At 71.5% G+C, this 26,063-nt stretch overlaps 3 protein-coding genes across 4 annotated transcripts in view; 1 reads left to right on the top strand and 2 right to left on the bottom strand.

Moving 5' to 3' along the window:
• Window positions 1-15,219, bottom strand: part of INPPL1 (inositol polyphosphate phosphatase like 1) — a 16,148-nt gene extending 929 nt beyond the window's left edge. Inside the window, exons 1-10 of the mRNA XM_064144052.1 lie at window positions 14,978-15,219; window positions 9,682-9,745; window positions 6,434-6,584; window positions 6,238-6,358; window positions 5,282-5,419; window positions 4,561-4,651; window positions 3,946-4,035; window positions 1,785-1,883; window positions 994-1,144; window positions 481-615 (exon numbers count right to left, since the gene is read on the bottom strand). Of these exons, the coding sequence (XP_064000122.1) occupies window positions 481-615; window positions 994-1,144; window positions 1,785-1,883; window positions 3,946-4,035; window positions 4,561-4,651; window positions 5,282-5,419; window positions 6,238-6,358; window positions 6,434-6,584; window positions 9,682-9,745; window positions 14,978-15,219 (1,282 nt within the window). The remainder of the gene's footprint in view (window positions 1-480; window positions 616-993; window positions 1,145-1,784; window positions 1,884-3,945; window positions 4,036-4,560; window positions 4,652-5,281; window positions 5,420-6,237; window positions 6,359-6,433; window positions 6,585-9,681; window positions 9,746-14,977) is intronic.
• A 982-nt stretch (window positions 15,220-16,201) lies between these two features.
• Window positions 16,202-21,728, bottom strand: LOC135175809 (folate receptor gamma-like). Its single transcript, XM_064144117.1, has 6 exons — window positions 21,648-21,728; window positions 20,791-20,851; window positions 19,674-20,017; window positions 18,659-18,847; window positions 17,880-18,015; window positions 16,202-16,687 (listed from the first exon to the last, which is right to left on the bottom strand). Exons 3-6 carry the CDS (start codon window positions 19,821-19,823, stop codon window positions 16,389-16,391), a joined length of 774 nt encoding a protein of 257 aa, XP_064000187.1. The 5' UTR covers window positions 19,824-20,017; window positions 20,791-20,851; window positions 21,648-21,728; the 3' UTR covers window positions 16,202-16,388.
• On the top strand, window positions 21,694-24,298 carry ANAPC15 (anaphase promoting complex subunit 15). 2 transcript variants are annotated; one of them, XM_064144118.1, is made up of 4 exons: window positions 21,694-21,897; window positions 22,543-22,602; window positions 23,749-23,886; window positions 24,106-24,298. In XM_064144118.1, exons 1-4 carry the CDS (start codon window positions 21,760-21,762, stop codon window positions 24,151-24,153), a joined length of 384 nt encoding a protein of 127 aa, XP_064000188.1. In that variant the 5' UTR covers window positions 21,694-21,759; the 3' UTR covers window positions 24,154-24,298. The 2 variants fall into 2 exon arrangements, with proteins under 2 accessions (XP_064000188.1, XP_064000189.1); XM_064144119.1 differs by having other exon boundaries at window positions 21,704-21,879.
• Window positions 24,299-26,063: the final 1,765 nt, after the last annotated feature.

Genomic DNA, 26,063 nt, shown 5'->3' with positions numbered 1-26,063 from the left:
CAGGGACCACATGGGGCCACAGTGGGGCTCCTTGGTGCCAGCCTGGTGCCAGCCTGGCAGCTACACTGCTCTGCAGGGACCCCATGGGGCCACACTGGGGCTCCTCGGTGCCAGCCTGGTGCCAGGCTGGCAGCTACACTGCCCTGCAGGGACCCCATGGGGCCACACTGGGGCTCCTTGGTGCCAGCCTGGTGCCAAGCTGGCAGCTACACTGCTCTGCAGGGACCCCATGGGGCCACACTGGGGCTCCTTGGTGCCAGCCTGGTGCCAAGCTGGCAGCTACACTGCCCTGCAGGGACCCCATGGGGCCACACTGGGGCTCCTTGGTGCCAGCCGGGTGCCAGGCTGGCAGCTACACTGCCCTGCAGGGACCCCATGGGGCCACACTGGGGCTCCTTGGTGCCAGCCTGGTGCCAGCCTGGCAGCTACACTGCTCTGCAGGGACCCCATGGGGCCACAGTGGGGCTCCTGGGTGCCAGCCTGGGCTTTGGGCGCTGCGGGCACTCACCCTGGCACTGACGAAGAGGAAGTCCTTGCGCTGGGTCCTGTCCCTCTCCTTCTCGAAGACGATGCCCAGCTTGTTCTGCACCCGCTGCGACTTGATCAGCTGCCGGACTGGCACACAGTGGGCACCGCCTCAGCCGCCGCCCGCCCGCCCCGCCCTGCCCACACCACCACTGACCCCGCCCTGCCCCGCCCCGCGGGCACCACCGCCAGCCCCCACCCGCTGCTGCCAACAAAGGCTGTGGGGCGATGCCCTCCCCAGGAAGCAGCCCCAACTGAGCCTGGGTGCCCACCAGGAACCACCCGGGGGCATAGGATGGGCACCTGATGGGCACCCAACGTGGGTGACCCCCACGGAGCTCCACCAGGTGGCGCCACCAAAGGCTGTAGGTGATGCCCTCCCCAGGAAGCAGCCCCAGCTGAGCTGGGCTGCCCGCGGCGGTGCCCACCCAGGGCGCCCCCCAGAGGCCGTGCCAGGCCAGCACGCACTGCGCTGGTGCCCGAAGGTGTGCCAGTCCTCCTGGCTGTCGCGCTGGCGCCGCAGCACCACCAGCCTGCCACCCTCCACGTCCACGCTCAGGCTCTGCTTCTGCCACTTGCCCAGCTTGGGCAGCTCGCCCAGCCCCACGTCCAGCTTCACCTAGGGGGTGGTGCCAGGTAAGGTGGGCACCTGGCTGGGCACGCTGCTGGGCATGGCCAGCACACGGCTGCAGCAGCCGGCAGGTGCCAAGCAGTCCCACCAGGGCCCAGCTCCACTTGCACCCAGCCCCACCAGTGCCCAGTCCCAACAGTGCCCAGCTCCACTTGCACCCAGCCCCACCAGTGCCCAGCTCCACTTGCACCCAGTCTCACCAGTGCCCAGTCCCACCAGTGCCGAGCTCCACTTGCACCCAGCCCCACCAGTGCCCAGCCCCACCAGTGCCCAGCTCCACTTGCACCCAGTCCCACCAGGGCCCAGCCCCAACAGTGCCCAGCCCCACCAGTGCCCAGCTCCACTTGCACCCAGCCCCACCAGTGCCCAGCTCCACTTGCACCCAGCCCCACCAGTGCCCAGCCCCACCAGTGCCCAGCTCCACTTGCACCCAGTCCCACCAGTACCCAGCCCCACCAGTGCCCAGCCCCACCAGTGCCCAGCTCCACTTGCACCCAGCCCCGCCAGTGCCCAGCCCCACCAGTGCCCAGCTCCACTTGCACCCAGTCCCGCCAGTGCCCAGCCCCACCAGTGCCCAGCTCCAGCAGGGTCCCACCCCACCAGTGCCCCCACTGTGCCCAGTGCCCACCTCAAAGGTCTGCACAGGGATGCTCTTGGCCTTGCGTGCCAGGGGCTGGGTGGGGGCAGCAGGGGCAGCTGAGCTCAGCTCCTGCACAGCCTTCAGTGCCTGCCAGGCACCATCATCATCATCACCACCATTGTCACCACCATCACTGCCACCATCACCCCCAGCCCCCTCCAGTGCCAGTCCCCACCCATAAGATCCCACTGGTGCCAGCTGTGCACCCAGCACCACCTTCAGCACAGCCCAGAGCCCAGCACCCCCCCACTGCTCCCAGTGCCCCCAGCACCCCCCCACTGCTCCCAGTGCCCCCAGCACCACCTCCCACTGCTCCCACTGCCCCCAGCACCCCCCCACTGCTCCCACTGCCCCCAGCACCCCCCCACTGCCCCCAGCACCCCCCCACTGCTCCCACTGCCCCCAGCACCCCCCCACTGCTCCCAGTGCCCCCAGCACCCCCCCACTGCCCCCAGCACCCTCCCACTGCTCCCACTGCCCCCAGCACCACCTCCCACTGCTCCCACTGCCCCCAGCACCACCCCCCACTGCTCCCACTGCCCCCAGCACCCCCCCACTGCTCCCACTGCCCCCAGCACCCCCCCACTGCCCCCAGCACCCTCCCACTGCTCCCACTGCCCCCAGCACCACCTCCCACTGCTCCCACTGCCCCCAGCACCCTCCCACTGCTCCCAGTGCCCCCAGCACCCCCCCACTGCTCCCACTGCCCCCAGCACCCTCCCACTGCTCCCACTGCCCCCAGCACCCCCCCACTGCTCCCACTGCCCCCAGCACCATCTCCCACTGCTCCCACTGCCCCCAGCACCACCCCCCACTGCTCCCACTGCCCCCAGCACCCCCCCACTGCCCCCAGCACCCTCCCACTGCTCCCGCTGCCCCCAGCACCCTCCCACTGCTCCCACTGCCCCCAGCACCACCTCCCACTGCTCCCAGTGCCCCCAGCACCATCTCCCACTGCTCCCACTGCCCCCAGCACCACCTCCCACTGCTCCCACTGCCCCCAGCACCACCCCCCACTGCTCCCACTGCCCCCAGCACCACCCCCCACTGCTCCCACTGCCCCCAGCACCACCCCCCACTGCTCCCACTGCCCCCAGCACCACCCCCCCACTGCTCCCACTGCCCCCAGCACCATCTCCCACTGCTCCCACTGCCCCCAGCACCACCTCCCACTGCTCCCACTGCCCCCAGCACCACCCCCCACTGCTCCCACTGCCCCCAGCACCACCCCCCACTGCTCCCACTGCCCCCAGCACCCCCCCACTGCTCCCACTGCCCCCAGCACCATCTCCCACTGCTCCCACTGCCCCCAGCACCACCTCCCACTGCTCCCACTGCCCCCAGCACCACCTCCCACTGCTCCCACTGCCCCCAGCACCCCCCTACTGCTCCCACTGCCCCCAGCACCATCTCCCACTGCTCCCACTGCCCCCAGCACCACCTCCCACTGCTCCCACTGCCCCCAGCACCACCTCCCACTGCTCCCACTGCCCCCAGCACCATCTCCCACTGCTCCCACTGCCCCCAGCACCACCTCCCACTGCTCCCACTGCCCCCAGCACCACCTCCCACTGCTCCCACTGCCCCCAGCACCATCTCCCACTGCTCCCACTGCCCCCAGCACCACCTCCCACTGCTCCCACTGCCCCCAGCACCACCTCCCACTGCTCCCAGTGCCCCCAGCACCACCTCCCACTGCTCCCACTGCCCCCAGCACCCCCCCACTGCCCCCAGCACCCCCCCACTGCCCCCAGCACCCCCCCACTGCTCCCAGTGCCCCCAGCACCCCCCCACTGCTCCCAGTGCCCCCAGCACCACCTCCCACTGCTCCCACTGCCCCCAGCACCACCTCCCACTGCTCCCACTGCCCCCAGCACCACCTCCCACTGCTCCCACTGCCCCCAGCACCACCCCCCACTGCTCCCAGTGCCCCCAGCACCCCCCCACTGCTCCCAGTGCCCCCAGCACCCCCCCACTGCTCCCACTGCCCCCAGCACCCCCCCACTGCTCCCAGTGCCCCCAGCACCACCTCCCACTGCTCCTCTCCCCCAGTGCCCCCAGCACCACCCCCCCACTGCTCCTCTCCCCCAGTGCCCCCAGCAGCAGCCCCCAGTGCCCCCAGCACCACCTCCCAGTGCCCCCAGTTCACCTTCTTCTCAATGCTGGCCAGGAAGTCCTTCAGCACCGACAGCTTCAGCACCAAGGTCTCCAGCTCCTGCTCCCCGCTCTGCCCTGCAGGCTGCGGCACACAGCACCCCCAGATGCAGCCCAGCCCCCAGCAGGGGCAGGATGGGACCCCTGGATCCACCCAGCACCACGGGACGGGGCAGGATGGGACCCCTGGATCCACCCAGCACCACGGGACAGGGCAGGATGGGACCCCAGGATCCAGCCAGCACCACGGGATGGGGCAGGATGGGACCCCTGGATCCACCCAGCACCACGGGACAGGGCAGGATGGGACCCCAGGATCCACCCAGCACCACGGGACAGGGCAGGATGGGACCCCTGGATCCAGCCAGCACCACGGGATGGGGCAGGATGGGACCCCTGGATCCACCCAGCACCACGGGACAGGGCAGGATGGGACCCCTGGATCCACCCAGCACCACGGGACAGGGCAGGATGGGACCCCTGGATCCACCCAGCCCCACGGGACAGGGCAGGATGGGACCCCTGGATCCACCCAGCCCCACGGGACGGGGCAGGATGGGCCCCTCAGAGCGCTGTGTGTGTGTGGAGGTGCCCCCTGGGTGCCCCTCACCTGCTGCAGGATCTTGGAGACCATGGTGGAGCTCTGCTGGTCAAACACCTTGGAGAGGATCTCCAGCCCTGCCAGCACCTTGTCCACCTCGCTGCAGGGAGGAGGGGGCTCAGGACCCCCAGCCCCCCCCACAAACACCCAGCCCCACTCAGCCCCACCCATCTCCACCCAGCCCCACCCATCTCCACCCATCCCCATCCATCTCCACCCATCCCCACTCATCCCCAACCAGCTCCACTCATCTTCATCCATCCCCACCCACCTCCCTCCATCCCCACCCACCTCCATCCATCCCCACTCATCTCCATCCATCCCCACCCATCTCCCTCCATCCTCACCCATCTCCCTCCATCCTCACCCATCTCCCTCCATCCCCACCCACCTCCATCCATCCCCACTCATCTCCATCCATCCCCACCCATCTCCCTCCATCCTCACCCATCTCCCTCCACCCTCACCCATCTCCCTCCATCCTCACTCATCTCCCTCCATCCTCACCCATCTCCCTCCATCCCCACTCATCTCCATCCATCCCCACTCATCTCCATCCATCCCCACCCACCTCCCTCCATCCCCATCCACCTCCATCCATCCCCACCCATCTCCCTCCATCCCCACCCATCTCCCTCCATCCCCACCCATCTCCATCCACCCTCACCCCTCTCCCTCCATCCCCACCCACCTCCCCTCATCTCCCCCCATCCCCACCCCCCCCCCTCACCTGTGGAGCCGCTTGCAGGATGTCACCAAGGTCTTGTTGAGGTGGGGGAGGTTGCTGGCCCCACCCCTGACAGCCTCCAGGTCCAAGCTGTAGCTGCCCCTCAGGTACTCGTGGGAGATGCTGCTGAGGCCATTGGGGCTGTGCCACACAGGGAGGGGGGCAGAGGACACTGAGGGGGTGGGGGCCAGGGAGGGGTGCAGAGGACACTGAGGGGGTGGGGGACAGGGAGGGGTGCAGAGGACACTGAGGGGGTGGGGGACAGGGAGGGGGGCAGTGGACACTGAGGGGGTGGGGGACAGGGAGGGGTGCAGAGGACATTGAGGGGGTGAGGGACAGGGAGGGGGGCAGTGGACACTGAGGGGGTGGGGGACAGGGAGGGGTGCAGTGGACACTGAAGGGGTGGGGGACAGGGAGGGGTGCAGTGGACACTGAGGGGGTGAGGGACAGGGAGGGGTGCAGTGGACACTGAAGGGGTGGGGGACAGGGAGGGGTGCAGTGGACACTGAGGGGGTGGGGGACAGGGAGGGGTGCAGTGGACACTGAGGGGGTGGGGGACAGGGAGGGGTGCAGTGGACACTGAGGGGGTGGGGGACAGGGAGGGGTGCAGTGGACACTGAAGGGGTGGGGGACAGGGAGGGGTGCAGTGGACACTGAGGGGGTGGGGGACAGGGAGGGGTGCAGTGGACACTGAAGGGGTGGGGGACAGGGAGGGGTGCAGTGGACACTGAAGGGGTGGGGGACAGGGAGGGGTGCAGTGGACACTGAAGGGGTGGGGGACAGGGAGGGGTGCAGTGGACACTGAAGGGGTGGGGGACAGGGAGGGGTGCAGTGGACACTGAGGGGGTGGGGGACAGGGAGGGGTGCAGAGGACACTGAGGGGGTGGGGGACAGGGAGGAGGTGGTGCCCGCGGGCATGCAGAGCCCCTGCCAGGGCGGGGGGGAGTTGATCTGCTCACCCCTCCAGGCTGCCCTCGGGCACGGCCGAGCCCAGAGGCGAGGGGCTGAGCCCCGCGGGGTTGGCAGTGCCAGCGGTGGAGCCGCAGCGGGGGGGCAGGGGAGGCTTCTCCTCCTCTCCGTCTGCAACACACAAGCGGCAGCAGCTCTAACGCGGGCACAGGGCACCTCAAGGGGCACCCCTGCCCCCAGCCTCACCCGAGCAGTCCCTGTCCTCCAGGCTGTCCTTGTCCTTGTCCCGCTCCACCGGGAAGAGCAGGGTACAGACCAGCCCCTGGTTGGGCTGCAGGTAGAGGGAGATCAACTCGCTCAGGGTCCGGAACCGCCGCACCTGCACCCCCTGCGACGTCTGCGGGCACAGGGCACACAGCTCAGCGCCGCCAGGCACGGCCCCAGCGGGCACAACCGCGCCTGGCACAGGGGCAGTGCCGCACCTGCACCCCCTGCGACGTCTGCGGGCACAGGGCACACAGCTCAGCGCCGCCAGGCACGGCCCCAGCGGGCACAACCGCGCCTGGCACAGGGGCAGTGCCGCACCTGCACCCCCTGCGACGTCTGCGGGCACAGGGCACACAGCTCAGCGCCGCCAGGCACGGCCCCAGCGGGCACAACCGCGCCTGGCACAGGGGCAGTGCCGCACCTGCACCCCCTGCGACGTCTGCGGGCACAGGGCACACAGCTCAGCGCCGCCAGGCACGGCCCCAGCGGGCACAACCGCGCCTGGCACAGGGGCAGTGCCGCACCTGCACCCCCTGCGACGTCTGCGGGCACAGGGCACACAGCTCAGCGCCGCCAGGCACGGCCCCAGCGGGCACAACCGCGCCTGGCACAGGGGCAGTGCCGCACCTGCACCCCCTGCGACGTCTGCGGGCACAGGGCACACAGCTCAGCGCCGCCAGGCACGGCCCCAGCGGGCACAACCGCGCCTGGCACAGGGGCAGTGCCGCACCTGCACCCCCTGCGACGTCTGCGGGCACAGGGCACACAGCTCAGCGCCGCCAGGCACGGCCCCAGCGGGCACAACCGCGCCTGGCACAGGGGCAGTGCCGCACCTGCACCCCCTGCGACGTCTGCGGGCACAGGGCACACAGCTCAGCGCCGCCAGGCACGGCCCCAGCGGGCACAACCGCGCCTGGCACAGGGGCAGTGCCGCACCTGCACCCCCTGCGACGTCTGCGGGCACAGGGCACACAGCTCAGCGCCGCCAGGCACGGCCCCAGCGGGCACAACCGCGCCTGGCACAGGGGCAGTGCCGCACCTGCACCCCCTGCGACGTCTGCGGGCACAGGGCACACAGCTCAGCGCCGCCAGGCACGGCCCCAGCGGGCACAACCGCGCCTGGCACAGGGGCAGTGCCGCACCTGCACCCCCTGCGACGTCTGCGGGCACAGGGCACACAGCTCAGCGCCGCCAGGCACGGCCCCAGCGGGCACAACCGCGCCTGGCACAGGGGCAGTGCCGCACCTGCACCCCCTGCGACGTCTGCGGGCACAGGGCACACAGCTCAGCGCCGCCAGGCACGGCCCCAGCGGGCACAACCGCGCCTGGCACAGGGGCAGTGCCGCACCTGCACCCCCTGCGACGTCTGCGGGCACAGGGCACACAGCTCAGCGCCGCCAGGCACGGCCCCAGCGGGCACAACCGCGCCTGGCACAGGGGCAGTGCCGCACCTGCACCCCCTGCGACGTCTGCGGGCACAGGGCACACAGCTCAGCGCCGCCAGGCACGGCCCCAGCGGGCACAACCGCGCCTGGCACAGGGGCAGTGCCGCACCTGCACCCCCTGCGACGTCTGCGGGCACAGGGCACACAGCTCAGCGCCGCCAGGCACGGCCCCAGCGGGCACAACCGCGCCTGGCACAGGGGCAGTGCCGCACCTGCACCCCCTGCGACGTCTGCGGGCACAGGGCACACAGCTCAGCGCCGCCAGGCACGGCCCCAGCGGGCACAACCGCGCCTGGCACAGGGGCAGTGCCGCACCTGCACCCCCTGCGACGTCTGCGGGCACAGGGCACACAGCTCAGCGCCGCCAGGCACGGCCCCAGCGGGCACAACCGCGCCTGGCACAGGGGCAGTGCCGCACCTGCACCCCCTGCGACGTCTGCGGGCACAGGGCACACAGCTCAGCGCCGCCAGGCACGGCCCCAGCGGGCACAACCGCGCCTGGCACAGGGGCAGTGCCGCACCTGCACCCCCTGCGACGTCTGCGGGCACAGGGCACACAGCTCAGCGCCGCCAGGCACGGCCCCAGCGGGCACAACCGCGCCTGGCACAGGGGCAGTGCCGCACCTGCACCCCCTGCGACGTCTGCGGGCACAGGGCACACAGCTCAGCGCCGCCAGGCACGGCCCCAGCGGGCACAACCGCGCCTGGCACAGGGGCAGTGCCGCACCTGCACCCCCTGCGACGTCTGCGGGCACAGGGCACACAGCTCAGCGCCGCCAGGCACGGCCCCAGCGGGCACAACCGCGCCTGGCACAGGGGCAGTGCCGCACCTGCACCCCCTGCGACGTCTGCGGGCACAGGGCACACAGCTCAGCGCCGCCAGGCACGGCCCCAGCGGGCACAACCGCGCCTGGCACAGGGGCAGTGCCGCACCTGCACCCCCTGCGACGTCTGCGGGCACAGGGCACACAGCTCAGCGCCGCCAGGCACGGCCCCAGCGGGCACAACCGCGCCTGGCACAGGGGCAGTGCCGCACCTGCACCCCCTGCGACGTCTGCGGGCACAGGGCACACAGCTCAGCGCCGCCAGGCACGGCCCCAGCGGGCACAGCCGCGCCTGGCACAGGGCACTGCCGCACCTGCACCCCCTGCGACGTCTGCGGGCACAGGGCACACAGCTCAGCGCCGCCAGGCACGGCCCCAGCGGGCACAACCGCGCCTGGCACAGGGGCAGTGCCGCACCTGCACCCCCTGCGACGTCTGCGGGCACAGGGCACACAGCTCAGCGCCGCCAGGCACGGCCCCAGCGGGCACAACCGCGCCTGGCACAGGGGCAGTGCCGCACCTGCACCCCCTGACGACGTCTGCGGGCACAGGGCACACAGCTCAGCGCCGCCAGGCACGGCCCCAGCGGGCACAACCGCGCCTGGCACAGGGGCAGTGCCGCACCTGCACCCCCTGCGACGTCTGCGGGCACAGGGCACACAGCTCAGCGCCGCCAGGCACGGCCCCAGCGGGCACAACCGCGCCTGGCACAGGGGCAGTGCCGCACCTGCACCCCCTGCGACGTCTGCGGGCACAGGGCACACAGCTCAGCACTGTCAGCATGGGCTGGGGGGAATTGGGGTGGTGGCACTGGCTCAGATCTGTGCCAGCAGAGTCCCTGTGCCCTGGCATGGCCCCAGTGCTGTGCCAACAGCATACCCAGCTCCGTGGCATTGCCTCGGCCCTGTGCCAGCAGTGTGCCCAGCTCCCTGGCACTGCCCCAGCCCTGCGTGCCCACCTGCACTGCCAGGAAGTCCTCCTCGTCAGGCAGGATGCGGTAGGTGTGGACATGCTTCTGGAACCTGCGGGCACAGACACCTCCCTCAGCTGGCTCTGCTGCCACCCTGGCCTGGCACATGGCACCAGCTGCCAGGGCTGGCCCAAGCTGCCAAGGAGGAAGGCCTAAGGGAGGGTTCAAGGGGTGCTAAATGGGTGCTGGGCATCTCAGATGGGTGCTGAGGGTCCTAGATGCCACCCCAGAGGGCTGGGTCCCTCAGTGCCACCCTGCTGCCAGGTCCCCCTGTGCCACTCCACAGTGTTGAGGCCCTTAGTGCCACCCTGCTGCCCCTGTTGCCAGGTCCCCCTGTGCACATGGTGCATGGCACCTGGCACACAGGACAGGGCACTTGACACCTGGCATCTAGCACACACACATGGCACGGTGCTGCCAGCACAGGGCACTTGGCACAGGACACAGCCCCAAGCTACTGTTGGCACCCTCCCAGCTCTCCCTGGTTTTGCCAGGAGCTGGCAGCTGCCGGTGCCCAGAGGGCACTCAGGAGGTGCCCACAATGCCACCACTCACCCCATGAGCACAGCAAGGTGCCAGCATTGCCAGGGGCACATATAGGCACTGCCAACAGGCAGAGCTGCCAGGGCAGTGCCATGTCCTGTCCCCACTGCCCCCCCGGCCTGGCAGTGCCATCCCTCCAGTGCCCCCCAGCTCTACCAGTGCGCCCAGACTGGCACTGCCACTGCTCCACTCCCTCCCCAGTCCCCTCACAGTCCCACCCTCTGCTCTCCCCACTCTGCCCCCCCCTCGCTCTCCCCACTCTGTGCCCCCCCCTCGCTCTCCCCACTCTGCCCCCCCCTCGCTCTCCCCACTCTGTGTCCCCCCTCGCTCTCCCCACTCTGTGCCCCCCTCGCTCTCCCCACTCTGCCCCCCCCTCGCTCTCCCCGCTCTGTGTCCCCCCCTCGCTCTCCCCACTCTGTGCCCCCCCCTCGCTCTCCCCACTCTGTCCCCCCCTCGCTCTCCCCACTCTGTGCCCCCCTCGCTCTCCCCACTCTGCCCCCCCCTCGCTCTCCCCGCTCTGTGTCCCCCCCTCGCTCTCCCCGCTCTGTGTCCCCCCCCTCGCTCTCCCCACTCTGTGTCCCCCCCTCGCTCTCCCCACTCTGTGTCCCCCCCTCGCTCTCCCCACTCTGCCCCCCCCTCGCTCTCCCCACTCTGCGCCCCCCTCGCTCTCCCCACTCTGTGCCCCCCCCTCGCTCTCCCCGCTCTGCCCCCCCCTCGCTCTCCCCGCTCTGTGCCCCCCCCTCGCTCTCCCCGCTCTGTGCCCCCCCCTCGCTCTCCCCGCTCTGTGCCCCCCCCTCGCTCTCCCCGCTCTGTGCCCCCCCCTCGCTCTCCCCGCTCTGTGCCCCCCCCTCGCTCTCCCCACTCTGTGCCCCCCCCTCGCTCTCCCCACTCTGTGCCCCCCTCGCTCTCCCCACTCTGTGTCCCCCCCCTCGCTCTCCCCCCTCTGCCCCCCCCTCGCTCTCCCCGCTCTGTGTCCCCCCCTCGCTCTCCCCGCTCTGTGCCCCCCCCTCGCTCTCCCCACTCTGCCCCCCCCTCGCTCTCCCCACTCTGCCCCCCCCTCGCTCTCCCCACTCTGTGCCCCCCCCTCGCTCTCCCCACTCTGCCCCCCCCTCGCTCTCCCCACTCTGCCCCCCCCTCGCTCTCCCCACTCTGCCCCCCCCTCGCTCTCCCCGCTCTGTGTCCCCCCCCTCGCTCTCCCCACTCTGCCCCCCCCTCGCTCTCCCCACTCTGCCCCCCCCTCGCTCTCCCCACTCTGCCCCCCCCTCGCTCTCCCCACTCTGTGTCCCCCCCCTCGCTCTCCCCACTCTGTGTCCCCCCCTCGCTCTCCCCACTCTGTGTCCCCCCCTCGCTCTCCCCACTCTGTGTCCCCCCCTCGCTCTCCCCACTCTGCCCCCCCCTCGCTCTCCCCGCTCTGTGTCCCCCCCTCGCTCTCCCCGCTCTGTGTCCCCCCCTCGCTCTCCCCACTCTGCCCCCCCCTCGCTCTCCCCACTCTGTGTCCCCCCCTCGCTCTCCCCACTCTGTGTCCCCCCCTCGCTCTCCCCACTCTGCCCCCCCCTCGCTCTCCCCACTCTGTGCCCCCCCCTCGCTCTCCCCACTCTGCCCCCCCCTCGCTCTCCCCACTCTGCCCCCCCCTCGCTCTCCCCACTCTGTGCCCCCCCCTCGCTCTCCCCACTCTGTGTCCCCCCCTCGCTCTCCCCACTCTGCCCCCCCCTCGCTCTCCCCACTCTGTGTCCCCCCCTCGCTCTCCCCACTCTGCCCCCCCCTCGCTCTCCCCACTCTGCCCCCCCCTCGCTCTCCCCACTCTGCCCCCCCCTCGCTCTCCCCCCTCTGTGCCCCCCCCTCGCTCTCCCCACTCTGTGTCCCCCCCTCGCTCTCCCCACTCTGCCCCCCCCTCGCTCTCCCCACTCTGCCCCCCCCTCGCTCTCCCCACTCTGTGCCCCCCCCTCGCTCTCCCCACTCTGTGCCCCCCCCTCGCTCTCCCCACTCTGCCCCCCCCTCGCTCTCCCCACTCTGCCCCCCCCTCGCTCTCCCCACTCTGTGCCCCCCCCTCGCTCTCCCCACTCTGTGCCCCCCCCTCGCTCTCCCCACTCTGCCCCCCCTCGCTCTCCCCCCTCTGCCCCCCCCTCGCTCTCCCCACTCTGTGTCCCCCCCTCGCTCTCCCCACTCTGTGTCCCCCCTCGCTCTCCCCACTCTGTGTCCCCCCCTCGCTCTCCCCACTCTGCCCCCCCCTCGCTCTCCCCACTCTGCCCCCCCCTCGCTCTCCCCACTCTGTGCCCCCCCTCGCTCTCCCCACTCTGCCCCCCCCTCGCTCTCCCCACTCTGTGCCCCCCCTCGCTCTCCCCACTCTGTGTCCCCCCCTCGCTCTCCCCACTCTGCCCCCCCCTCGCTCTCCCCACTCTGTGTCCCCCCCCTCGCTCTCCCCACTCTGTGTCCCCCCCTCGCTCTCCCCACTCTGCCCCCCCCTCGCTCTCCCCACTCTGCCCCCCCCCTCGCTCTCCCCACTCTGCCCCCCCCCTCGCTCTCCCCACTCTGTGCCCCCCCCCTCGCTCTCCCCACTCTGTGTCCCCCCCTCGCTCTCCCCACTCTGCCCCCCCCTCGCTCTCCCCACTCTGCCCCCCCCTCGCTCTCCCCACTCTGCCCCCCCCTCGCTCTCCCCACTCTGTGCCCCCCCCTCGCTCTCCCACTCTGTGCCCCCCCCTCGCTCTCCCCACTCTGCCCCCCCCTCGCTCTCCCCACTCTGCCCCCCCCTCGCTCTCCCCACTCTGCCCCCCCCTCGCTCTCCCCACTCTGCCCCCCCCTCGCTCTCCCCACTCTGTGCCCCCCCCTCGCTCTCCCCACTCTGTGCCCCCCCCTCGCTCTCCCCACTCTGCCCCCCCCTCGCTCTCCCCACTCTGCCCCCCCCTCGCTCTCCCCACTCTGCCCCCCCCTCGCTCTCCCCACTCTGTGTCCCCCCCTCGCTCTCCCCACTCTGTGTCCCCCCCTCGCTCTCCCCACTCTGTGTCCCCCCCTCGCTCTCCCCACTCTGCCCCCCCCCTCGCTCTCCCCACTCTGTGTCCCCCCCTCGCTCTCCCCACTCTGCCCCCCCCCCTCGCTCTCCCCACTCTGCCCCCCCCCTCGCTCTCCCCACTCTGTGCCCCCCCCTCGCTCTCCCCACTCTGCCCCCCCCCTCGCTCTCCCCGCTCTGTGTCCCCCCCTCGCTCTCCCCGCTCTGTGCCCCCCCCTCGCTCTCCCCACTCTGTGTCCCCCCCTCGCTCTCCCCACTCTGTGCCCCCCCCTCGCTCTCCCCACTCTGTGTCCCCCCCCTCGCTCTCCCCACTCTGTGTCCCCCCCTCGCTCTCCCCACTCTGTGTCCCCCCCTCGCTCTCCCCACTCTGCCCCCCCCCTCGCTCTCCCCACTCTGTGTCCCCCCCTCGCTCTCCCCACTCTGTGCCCCCCCCTCGCTCTCCCCACTCTGCCCCCCCCCTCGCTCTCCCCACTCTGTGCCCCCCCCTCGCTCTCCCCACTCTGCCCCCCCCCTCGCTCTCCCCACTCTGCCCCCCCCCTCGCTCTCCCCACTCTGTGTCCCCCCCTCGCTCTCCCCACTCTGTGTCCCCCCCCTCGCTCTCCCCACTCTGTGTCCCCCCCTGCTCTCCCCGCTCTGTCCCACTCACTCCCACCCGTGACGCGTCTGTCCCCGCCAGTATCCCCACTCCGCTCTCCTCTCCCCGGTGTCCCCCTGGCTCTCCGTGCTCCCCCCCGGTACGCTATGTCCCTTGTGCCCCCCCCGCTAGCCCCACTCTGTGTCCCCCCTCCCCCGCACCTGCTCTCCCCACTCTGTCCCCCCCTCCCCTCTCCGCGTCCCACTCCGTGTCCCGTTCCCGTCCCTGCCCTTCCCCCACCTCTCCGCCTTCCGCCGCTCGGGCAGCCGCTGCTCGCCGTTCCCTGCCGTTCCCTGTCGTGCCCCCCCGTGCCCGCCGTGCCCTCCTGTTCCGTCTTGCCCTCCCGTTCCCTGCCGTGCCCGCCGTGCCCCCCCGTTCCCTGCCGTGCCCTCCCGTTCCCGCCGTGCCCTCCCGTGCCCGCCGTGCCCCCCCGTTCCCTGCCGTGCCCCGCCGTGCCCGCCGTGCCCCCCCGTTCCCTGCTGTGCCCCCCCGTTCCCTGCCGTGCCCTCCCGTTCCCTGCCGTGCCCTCCCGTTCCCGCCGTGCCCCCCCGTTCCCTGCCGTGCCCCCCCGTTCCCTGCCGTGCCCCCCCGTTCCCGCCGTGCCCCGCCGTGCCCGCCGTGCCCCCCGTTCCCGCCGTGCCCCGCCGTGCCCGCCGTGCCCGCCGTGCCCCCCCGTTCCCTGCCGTGCCCCCCCGTTCCCGCCGTGCCCCCCCGTTCCCGCCGTGCCCCGCCGTGCCCGCCGTGCCCCCCCGTTCCCTGCCGTGCCCCCCCGTTCCCGCCGTGCCCCCCCGTTCCCTGCCGTGCCCCCCCGTTCCCGCCGTGCCCCCCCGTTCCCTGCCGTGCCCCCCCCGTGCCCGCCGTGCCCCTCCGTTCCCTGCCGTGCCCCCCCGTTCCCGCCGTGCCCCTCCGTTCCCTGCCGTGCCCCCCCGTTCCCTGCCGTGCCCCGCCGTGCCCGCCGTGCCCCCCCGTTCCCGCCGTGCCCCCCCGTTCCCGCCGTGCCCCGCCGTTCCCGCCGTGCCCCCCCGTTCCCTGCCGTGCCCCCCCGGTCCCGCCGTGCCCCCCCGTTCCCGCCGTGCCCGCCGTGCCCGCCGCGCTGGGCTCACAGGAGGCAGAGGGCGAAGGCTCCTGCCACGCTCTCGCTGTCCCGCACCAGGAAGCTGCCGTCGCGCCCGGCCCGTGCCAGCTGCTCCTCCGCCGCCGCCCGGCTCAGGTCGCGGTGGTACCAGAGCGGCGGCGCCGGCGACAGCGAGGACGGAGGCGGAGGGCCGGGACCGCCGGGACCGCTCCCGCTCGCCCCTCCCGCACCGCCGCCGCCGCCGCTGCCCACCCCCGGCCCCGCCGCCATAGTCCGGGCGCGGAGCGGCAGCGCGCAGCGGGGGCGCGCGTGGGGCGGGGCCCGGGGCGGGGCCCGGGGCGGGGCCAGGGGCGGGGCGGGGCCCGGGCCGGTCCCGCTCCCGGTCCGGCGGGGACGGCTCTCGGGGCCGCTCCGGTGCCCACCCTGGTGCCCACCCCAGTGCCCACCCCAGTGCCCTCCAGTACTTCCCGGTGCCCTCCCCGCAGTGCCCTCCCCAGTGCCCTACAGTGCTTCCCGGTGCCCACCCCAGTGCCCTCCAGTGCTTCCCGGTGCCCTCCCCCCAGTGCCCTCCCCAGTGCCCTCCCGTGCTTCCCAGTGCCCACCCCAGTGCTTCCCGGTGCCCACCCCAGTACCCTCCAGTGCTTCCCGGTGCCCTCCCCCCAGTGCCCTCCCCAGTGCCCTCCAGTGCTTCCCAGTGCCCACCCCAGTGCTTCCCGGTGCCCACCCCCCAGTGTTTCCCGGTGCCCTCCCCAGTGCCCCCCAGTGCTTCCCGGTGCCCACCCCCCAGTGTTTCCCGGTGCCCACCACAGTGTCCCCCAGTGCTTCCCGGTGCCCACCCCCCAGTGCTTCCCAGTGCCCACCCCAGTGTCACCCAGTGCTTCCCGGTGCCCTCCCCAGTGCCCCCCAGTGCTTCCCAGTGCCCCCTCCAGTGCTTCCCGGTGCCCACCCCAGTGCCCCCCAGTGCCCCCAGTGCCCCCCACTCTGCCTCTCCCTCAGCTCCCAGAGCCCCCCCAGGATACTGGGTTGGGGGGGGGCTAGGGAGGGGGAAATCGAGGGGGGAGGGGGAGATGTAGGGGTGTGGCCACTGAGAATGGGGAGGGGCTATGGGGGAGGGGCCATTGAGGGGGAGGGGCCATAGGGAGGTGGGACCCTGGGAGCGGTATTTTGGGGAGGGGGGGGGCCCAAAAGATCAATCCCAGCCCCCCCCCGGCTCCCCCATCCCTTCCCCCCCCCCAAATAGCAGCACCCCGAGGGGGGTTGGGGTCTTTATTTGGGGTGTGCCATGCTGGGGGGAGGATCTCGGTGGGGGGGTCCTGAAGGGGTGGGAGTGGTCCCCACGGGTGGGCTTGAGGGTGGTCCCGAAGGTCTCCACGGGGAGGCGCTCCGGGGCCGTGCGGTGCCCGTGGGCTGCGCTGAGCGTGGCCGCGGTGGTCTCCACCTCACGAGTGGAGCAGGCTGGAGGGCAGCGGCAGGAGGAGGAGGAGGAGGAGCAGCCCCGGGCCGAGCAGAGGGCACCCGCGGGGGCCTGGCAGGGCGGCGCTGGCATAGAACTGTGCCACGGCCACGTTGGGGTTGCCCTGGGCGGGGTCGAACCACATCTGGATGCAGCGCCCACTGCCGCGCGTGTAGCGGCTGGCGCTGTAGGACTGGCTCCAGATGTCCTGGCACAGCTGGGCAGGGCTGGCGAACACCGCCCCGAACCGCCGGCAGCTGGCACCCCGCGGGCACTGGTTGGTGCCTGCCGGGAGAGAGGGCAGAGCGAGGAGGGATGCGGGTGGGAGGTGAGCCTGGGGGGTGCTGGGGGTACTGCAGGGTGGGGAGACCAAACAGAGCTCCTGGGGGGACCAAACAGAGCTCCTGGGGGGACCAAACACTGCTCCTGGGGGGACCAAACAGAGCTCCTGGGGGGACCAAACACAGCTCCTGGGGGGACCAAACACTGCTCCTGGGGGGACCAAACACAGCTCCTGGGGGGACCAAACAGAGCTCCTGGGGGGACCAAACAGAGCTCCTGGGGGGACCAAACACAGCTCCTGGGGGGACCAAACACTGCTCCTGGGGGGACCAAACACAGCTCCTGGGGGGACCAAACACAGCTCCTGGGGGGACCAAACAGAGCTCCTGGGGGGACCAAACACTGCTCCTGGGGGGACCAAACAGAGCTCCTGGGGGACCAAACACAGCTCCTGGGGGGACCAAACACTGCTCCTGGGGGGACCAAACACAGCTCCTGGGGGGACCAAACACTGCTCCTGGGGGGACCAAACACAGCTCCTGGGGGGACCAAACACTGCTTCTGGGGGGACCAAACACAGCTCCTGGGGGGACCAAACACTGCTCCTGGGGGGACCAAACAGAGCTCCTGGGGGGACCAAACAGAGCTCCTTGGGGGGACCAAACACAGCTCCTGGGGGGACCAAACAGAGCTCTTGGGGGGACCAAACACAGCTCCTGGGGGGACCAAACACAGCTCCTTGGGGGGACCAAACACTGCTCCTGGGGGGACCAAACACAGCTCCTGGGGGGACCAAACACAGCTCCTTGGGGGGACCAAACACAGCTCCTGGAGGGACCAAACACTGCTCCTGGGGGGACCAAACAGAGCTCTTGGGGGGACCAAACACAGCTCCTGGGGGGACCAAACACAGCTCCTGGGGGACCTCCAGCCATGGGGACACCAAACAGAGCTCATGTGGTGACACCAACTCAGCTCCTGGGGTGACCTCCAACCATGGTGGGCAACCAGACAAGTCCCAGGTGCCCAGCAGGAGCATCCCAGGGTCCCAGCAGGGGCATCCCAGGGGCCCTGGCTGGCAGCAGGTCCCCCTTGGGGGTCACCTCTCCATGAGGTGGAGACCCACAGGAGGCTTCACCCGTGGTGGGCAACCAGACAAGACCCAGCAGGACCATCCCAGGTGCTCAGCACTGACCTGTGCTCCAGTTCCAGCCCTGGTGCCAGTTGGCCTTGCAGGTGAAAGCATCCTGGCAGTCCTCCCACCACTGCTGGCAGTCTTCCTGGCACAGGGGCACGTGGAGGATCCTCTCCTTCCGCCAGCTGCTGTCCACCTGGGGAGGGGAGGGTGGAGAAGCCAAACAGTTGGGTGCCAGGCAATGCCAGGGGGCACAGGATGGGGGTGGTCATGGCGGTGGTGGAAGTCATGGGGGTGGTAGTGGCTGTGGTGGTGATGGTGGTGATGGTGGTGATGGTGGTGATGGAGATGGTGATGGAGATGGTGATGGTGGTGATGGTGATGGTGACGGTGGTGGTGGTGATGGTGGTGGTGATGGTGGTGATGGTGATGGTGATGGTGGTGGTGGTGGTGATGGTGGTGGTGATGGTGGTGATGGAGATGGTGGTGGTGATGGAGATGGTGGTGATGGTGATGGTGGTGATCACCACGGTATTGGTGCATGGTGGCTGTGGTGGTGATGGCCATGCTGGGTGTGGTGACCATGATGGTGGTGGCCATGGTGGTGGTGATGGTGGTGACTGTGGTGGTAATGGTGGTGGTGGCCATGATGGTGCTAATGGTGGTGGCACGGCGGTGGTGGCGGTGGGCACGGCGGTGGTGGCGGTGGTGGCGGTGGGCACGGCGGTGGTGGGGGTGGGCACGGCAGTGGTGGCGGTGGGCACGGCGGTGGGCACGGCGGTGGTGGCGGTGGGCACGGCGGTGCGGTGCGGCGCGGGCGGCGGCGGGGGGGCACGCACCGGGCGGATCCAGGGCCGCAGGTTGGGGGAGCACTCGTAGAGGCAGGCGTCCTGCACGAAGTGGCGGCGGCAGCGGGCGGGCAGCGCCCCGCAGTGCTCCAGGTTGAAGCCGTAGAGCGGGGAGCGGTCCCGGTGCGCGGCCTCGCTGGTGGCGGCGCTGCAGCAGGACAGGTTCCGCCAGGGGGCGCACTGCGGCGGCACCGGCACCGCTCAGCACCGGGCGGCGACACCGGCACCGGGCGGCACCAGGCGGCGACACCGGCACCGCTCAGCACCGGGCGGCGGCACCGGCACCGCTCAGCACCGGGCGGCGGCACCGGCACCAGGCGGCGACACCGGCACCGCTCAGCACCGGGCGGCGGCACCGGCCCCGATCGGCACCGGGCGGCGACACCGGCACCGCTCAGCACCGGGCGGCGGCACCGGCACCAGGCGGCGACACCGGCACCGCTCAGCACCGGGCGGCGGCACCGGCACCGGGCGGCACCAGGCGGCGACACCGGCACCGCTCAGCACCGGGCGGCGGCACCGGCACCAGGCGGCGACACCGGCACCGCTCAGCACCGGGCGGCGGCACCGGCCCCGATCGGCACCGGGCGGCGAGCGGCGCCGAGGGACGGCGCAGCGGGGCGGGAAGGGTCCCCGTGGGTGGGCTTGGAGGGGCGGGAAGGGTCCCCGTGGGTGGGGTGAGTGGGGACGTGAGGGGCTCCACGGGTGGGCTCCAAGGGCTCGGGGAGGGTCTCCAGGGTGGGCGCGAGTGGGTCGCGGGGGGCGCACATGAGGGTCCCTATTGGGAGAGGGTCTCCATGGGGCGGTCCTCGGGGCGTGGGAGGGTGCGAGTGGGTTGAGGGTGCCCGTGAGGGTGCCCGTGAGGGTGCCCGTGAGGGTGCCCATGAGGGTGCCCATGAGGGTGCCCATGAGGGGCTCTCCACCTCGTTGCCACCGCCGGACGCCCCCATGCCACCCGCCTGGCTGGCACCGGTGGGCAGCAGCTGGTGGTTCCCCCGGCCCTTACCTGCCCATAGAGCTGCCCCTCAGGCCCGGGCACCTTCTTGTGGTGGGTGGCATCCATGCAGACGCTGAGCAGAGCGTCCCCCGCTGCCGCCCCCGCGGGCATGGTGCCCACCCAGAGCAGGAGCCCCAGCAGGAGCCTCCCGGGTGCCATCTCCCTGCCGCCGACCTCCGCAGCGCTCAGCAGCAAGCGGGAGCCGGAGGGGGCACCGTGCCCCCCGGGGAGGGGGCAAAGTCCTGCCTCCCTCCGGGCACGTGGGTGGCACCCAGCCCGGATCGCTGCTGACCCCGGACTGGGGGCGCTGCTGGCACCGGACGGCTCTCCCTGCTGGCACCAAAGTGGGGTCCCTGCTGGCACCAAACGGAGTTCACTGCTGGCACCAAAGTGGAAGCTCCGCTGGCATCAAACTGGGGGCAGTGCTGGCACCAAACAGGGGTCTCTGCTGGCACTAAACTGGGAGCAGTGGTGTCAACAACAGGGGGTCCCTGCTGGCATCAAAGTGGGGGCACAGGTGGCACCAAAATAGGGTCCCCGCTGGCACCAAAGTGAGGTCCCTGCTGGCACCAAAGTGGGGTCCCTGCTGGCACCAAACGGAGTTCACTGCTGGCACCAAAGTGGAAGCTCCGCTGGCATCAAACTGGGGGCAGTGCTGGCACCAAACAGGGGTCTCTGCTGGCACTAAACTGGGAGCAGTGGTGTCAACAACAGGGGGTCCCTGCTGGCATCAAAGTGGGGGCACAGGTGGCACCAAAATGGGGTCCCCGCTGGCACCAAAGTGGGGTCCCTGCTGGCACCAAAGTGGGGTCCCTGCTGGCACCAAACGGAGTTCACTGCTGGCACCAAAGTGGAAGCTCCGCTGGCATCAAAAAGGGGGCAGTGCTGGCACCAAACAGGGGTCTCTGCTGGCACTAAACTGGGAGCAGTGGTGTCAACAACAGGGGGTCCCTGCTGGCATCAAAGTGGGGGCACAGGTGGCACCAAAATAGGGTCCCCGCTGGCACCAAAGTGAGGTCCCTGCTGGCACCAAAGTGAGGTCCCTTCTGGCATCAAAGTGGGGGCACAGGGGGCACCAAAATGGGGTCCCCGCTGGCACCAAAGTGAGGTCCCTGCTGGCACCAACCTGGTCTCCCTGGTGACCTTCGCTGCCTCTTCACCCACCGTGGGAGGGTCCTCGATGTCCCCTGCGGGTCATAAATACCTCCCCGTGGGCCACAGACACCCGTGGGAGGGGTGTGGGTGGTCTCTCAGATTGCCTCCATGAGTCATAGGCACCCGTGGGGGGGTTATAGGTACACAGTGGGGGGACGTAGATGCCCCCCGTGGGTTTTAGATACCCGTGGGAGGGTCTCAGATGTCCCCCGTGGGTCATAGATGCCCGTGGGAGGAGCCCAGATGCCCTCCATGGGTTATAGGCATCCGACGTAGGGGGGGGCACAGATATCCGGGGGGGGTCCCAGGTGCCTCGCATGGGTCACGGACACCCGTGGGGGGGGTCCCAGGTGCTTCACATGGGTCACAGACACCCGCGGGGGGTCCCAGGTGCCTCGCATGGGTCACAGACACCCGTGGGGGGGTCCCGGGTGCCTCACATGGGTCACAGACACCCGCGGGGGGTCCCAGGTGCCTCGCATGGGTCACAGACACCCGTGGGGGGGTCCCAGGTGCCTCGCATGGGTCACAGACACCCGTGGGGGGTCCCAGGAGTCCTCCGTGGGTCACAAATCCCCTCCGTGGGTCACAGACACCCGCGGGGGGGGTCCCAGATGCCCCCCGTGGGTCGCAGCCGCCCCCGCCGGTGCCGCTCCCCGCTCCCGGGGCCGGCGGTGGGGGCGGGACCCCCGAGCTGTCGATCACAGCTAACCACGCCTACTCCACGCCCCCTCCACCCTAACCACGCCCCCCGGCACATGGGCGTGGCCTCGCCGCTTCCCCTTGTGCGCATGCGTCAAAGGGGACCTCCGGCGCGGCCGCGCCAACTTCCGGCTCCGCGGTGCTCCCTTCCGGGCGGCGCTGCCTGCTCCCGGCGCGGGGGTTCCGCTGCCGCCGGTGCCGCTGCCGCTGCCGCCGGTGCCGGTGCCGCTGCCGCGCCATGGCCACGCTGTTCCCCTCGCTGCTGCCCCGCGCCACCGAGCCGCTCTGGTTCAACCTCGACCGGCCCTGCGTGGACGAGACCGAGCTGCAGCAGCAGGAGCAGCAGCACCAGGCCTGGGTGCGCCGCGGGGGCGGGGTAGGGGCCGGGGGCGGCAGGGCCCCGGGAGCGGCAGGGCCCCGGGAGCGGCAGGGCCCCGGGAGCGGCAGGGCCCCGGGAGCGGCAGGGCCCCGGGGGTGCTGCAGGGGCAGGCACTGAGCCTTGCCCAGCTCTGCTGCCCTGCTCTGTGCCCTGCCCCAGCCCCTGCAGCTGCTCCTGCCACTGCTGTGCCCAGCCCTGCCCCCAGCCTGCCAGCTGTGCCCTCCCCAGTGCCCAGCCCAGGGGCACCATCCCTGCCCTGCTCCTGCTGCCCACACCACTGCTGCTCCCTGCCAGGCTGCTGCTGCCCTCCTTGCCCACCTGGGCACCCCCTGGCTCCTCTCCAGCTGCTGCCACCACCCACCCAGTGCTCTTTACCAGCCCTTGCCCTCGGTGCCCTCACCCCATGGCTCCAGGCTGGGCACACCCTTCTGTAGCTCCCTCCTGCGCCTCCACCCAGCTTGGTGCCAGCCTGGGAGCAGCACGAGGCTGGCAAGAGAGGGTCCCGGGGCTGAGGGCAGAGATGGCACAGAGGCTGGCAGGGGCCGGGCATGACACTGGGGCAGGCAGGGCTCTGTGGGCTGGGGTTGGCACCAGGGCTGGCTCTGGAGCTGCTGCCCAAGCTCCATCTCCTCCCTGCCCCAGCTGCAGAGCATAGCAGAGAAGGACAACAACCTGGTGCCCATCGGGAAGCCAGCATCAGAGGTGGGCACAGGCTGGCATGGGGGAGGGCAAGGGGAGGAGGAGGGCAGCTGTGGGGTGCTGGAGCTGCGTGTGGGGCGCTGGAGCCGCGTATGGGGCAGCGGGGGGGGGGGGGGGGGGGCGCTGGAGCCACGTGTGGGGTACTGGAGCTGCGTGTGGGGCAGCTGTGGGGCGCTGGAGCTGTGTGTGGGGCGCTGGAGCTGTGTGTGGGGCGCTGGAGCTGTGTGTGGGGTGCTGGAGCTGTGTGTGGGGCGCTGGAGCTGTGTGTGGGGTGCTGGAGCTGCGTGTGGGGCGCTGGAGCCGCGTATGGGGCAGCGGGGGAGGGGGGGGGCGGCGCTGGAGCCAATTGCGAGGCAGCTGGGGGGCGCTGGAGCCACGTGTGGGGTACTGGAGCTGTGTGGGGCAGCTGGGGGGCGCTGGAGCCGTGTGTGGGGCGCTGGAGCCATGTGTGGGGCGCTGGAGCCGTGTGTGGGGCGCTGGAGCCGTGTGTGGGGCGCTGGAGCCGTGTGTGGGGCGCTGGAGCTGTGTGTGGGGCGCTGGAGCTGTGTGGGGCAGCTGGGGGGCGCTGGAGCAGTGTGTGTGGCACTGGAGCTGCGTGTGGGGCAGCTGGGGGGCGCTGGAGCAGTGTGTGTGGCACTGGAGCTGCGTGTGGGGCAGCTGGGGGGCGCTGGAGCAGTGTGTGTGGCACTGGAGCTGCGTGTGGGGCAGCTGGGGGGCGCTGGAGCAGTGTGTGGGGCGCTGGAGCTGCGTGTGGGGCAGCTGGGGGGCGCTGGAGCAGTGTGTGTGGCACTGGAGCTGCGTGTGGGGCAGCTGGGGGGCGCTGGAGCAGTGTGTGTGGCACTGGAGCTGCGTGGGGCAGCTGTGTGGCGCTGGAGCCGCGTGTGGGGCGCTGGAGCTGTGTGGGGCAGCTGGGGGGCGCTGGAGCAGTGTGTGGGATGCTGGAGCAGTGTGTGGGGCGCTGGAGCTGCGCGTGTGGCGCTGGAGCTGTGTGGGGCAGCTGGGGGGCGCTGGAGCTGTGTGTGGGACGCTGGAGCTGTGTGGGGCAGCTGCGTGGCGCTGGAGCTGTGTGTGTGGTGCTGGAGCTGCGTGGGGCAGCTGGGGGGCGCTGGAGCCGCGTGTGTGGCGCTGGAGCCGCCTGGTCCCCCCCAGCACTACGACGAGGAGGAGGAGGAGGACGATGAGGACGATGAGGACAGCGAGGAGGACTCGGAGGACGATGAGGACATGCAGGACATGGACGAGATGAACGACTACAACGAGTCCCCGGATGATGGAGAGGTGAACGAGGTGAGGCAGCACCGGGGGGGGGGCACAGGCACCCTGAGGGCCCAACCCCTCCCCCCCCCCCCCCCCCCTCCTCCTCCTCCCTCTGGGGCCCGGAGGGGCAGAGCAGGAGCAGGAGCAGTGGATGAGCTGATCCTGCCCCGGGCACTGCCCCAGGGCCGTGCGGGCACCGCCCGTGCCCGAGGCTGGCACCTCCTCCTCCTCCTCCTCTTCCTCCTCCAGGTGGACATGGAAGGGGCAGAGCAGGACCAGGACCAGTGGATGATCTGATCCTGCCTCCGGACCTGGCACCCTGCGGGCAGCAGCGGGGGTGAGGCGGGTTGGTGAAGCTCCTTCCTGGCACCGCGGTGGGCACAGGAGCTGTTGGCACTGGGGCAGGGCTGGAGGTTTGCTAATAAAACTTTGGACTCCTTTCCTGGAGACCCCAAAATCTGGGGGGGGTTGGGTGGGTGAGGTGCAGAGCTGGCACCGTGGAGCCCCAGAGTTAGTGCCAGGGAAGTTGTGCCAGGCCAGGGGGATACCCACAGCAGCTTGCCCAGGGGGCACCATGCCCAGGGGCACCATGCCTAGGGCGAGGTTGGAAGCTCTGCCTCTCTCTGGGCAGCCTGTGCCAAGCCTCCACTCCAACCAAATTCCTCCTGATGCCACCTCCTGCCTGCCCCTTGGTGCCACTTACCCCTTGGCACCACTCAGCAGATGCCAGCCTCAGCCTCTTGCCCCCCCTGCCCCCTCTCAGCACTCAGCTGTGCCCCTGCCAGGGCAGAGCAGAGGGCAACAGAACCTCCTTGCCCCTGCTCTGCTGCCCACACTCTGCTCCATGCCCCCCAGGGGCCCTTGCCAGCTCCTGGGCACCTCTTTGCCCCCCTCCTCAGCTCCTTCCCCTGGCAGTTGCCCCCCAGTAGGTGCCAACCTCAGCTGTGCTGCTGCAGGAGGGGCAGGACCCTGCCCGTGCCCTGCTTGGCCTTCAGGAGCGCTCAGCCTGCCCAGGTGCCCACCGGTGCCAGCACAGCCTGAGGGCTGTGCCCACTGCTGCCAGTGTGGTGCCACCACCAAAGCGCCTGCGGAGGGCTGCCTTTAGGACCCTGCGGCCGCAGCCCCCGGCTGGGCGCTGGCTGCGGGCCGGGCTCGGAGCGCCGCCTGGCGGCCACCGGCACCCACCGCAGCGCCCTGCCGGGGGCCGCCGCTCCCTGCGCTGCCTGCCGAGCGCCCTGAGGCCCCCGTGCCGGCGGCAGGCGCGGGCGGGCCCGGAGGAGCCGCGGCAGGCCCGGGGCGGGCGGCAGGGCGGCCAGGAACGGCAGCATCGCGCTCCGGCTGCCGGCTAGGCCGCGGACGCCGCTGCCATCCTCCTCCTCCTCCTCCTCCTCCTCCCGCCGGTAACGCCGCCGTGTGGCGATGACGTCACCGCGCCCCCGCCCAAGGGCTGCTGGGAGTTGTAGTCCTGGCCCCGCCGCTGGCCGCGCTGCAGCTGGCGCCGCGGACTACAGCTCCCGGCAGGGGGCGCCGCGACCCTGGGCGAGCTCCCCCGGGATGGGAGCGGAGCGGAGCGGAGGTGGCAACGGCGCAAGGCTAAAGGCTGCGGGTTCGAGACCCGCCCGGGGCTGCAGCGCCCCCTAGCCCGGTCCGCCCACCGCGCTGCTCCCTCCCGGTCCTCCCTCCCCGTTCCCCCCTCCCAGTCCATCCCAGTCCGTCCCAGGTCCTCCCTCCCGGTTCGTTCCTCCCTCCCAGTCCGTCCCAGGTCCTCCCGCTCCCGGTTGTCCTCCTCCCAGTTCCCCCAGCCTGGCTCCCCGCTCTGCCCCCCCCTCCGGCCCAGTTCCCCCCCCCGCTCCTTTCCAGTTCTCCCAGTTCCCCGGGCCCCGCTCCCAGCTCTCCCAGCTCAGCTCTGTCAGACCAGTTCTCCCAGTTGGGCTCCTCCGGCTCCCAGTTCAGCTCCCTCGGGGCCCCCGCTCCCAGTACAGCTCCCCAGCCCCATCCCAGCCCCCCCAGTACAGCTCCCCAGCCCCATCCCAGTCCCCCCAGTAGCCCCATCCCAGCCCCCCCAGTACAGCTCCCCAGCCCCATCCCAGCCCCCCCAGTACAGCTCCCCAGCCCCATCCCAGTTCCCCCAGTACAGCTCCCCAGCCCCCTCCCAGTTCCCCCAGTACAGCTCCCCAGCCTCCATCCCAGCCCCCCCAGTGCAGCTC

Source organism: Pogoniulus pusillus, chromosome 6 (genome assembly GCF_015220805.1).
Source record: "Pogoniulus pusillus isolate bPogPus1 chromosome 6, bPogPus1.pri, whole genome shotgun sequence".
In the NCBI taxonomy this organism is placed as follows: domain Eukaryota; kingdom Metazoa; phylum Chordata; class Aves; order Piciformes; family Lybiidae; genus Pogoniulus; species Pogoniulus pusillus.
The sequence above is the reverse complement of the archived record's forward strand: the minus strand, read 5'-3'. Positions and strand labels throughout refer to the sequence as shown.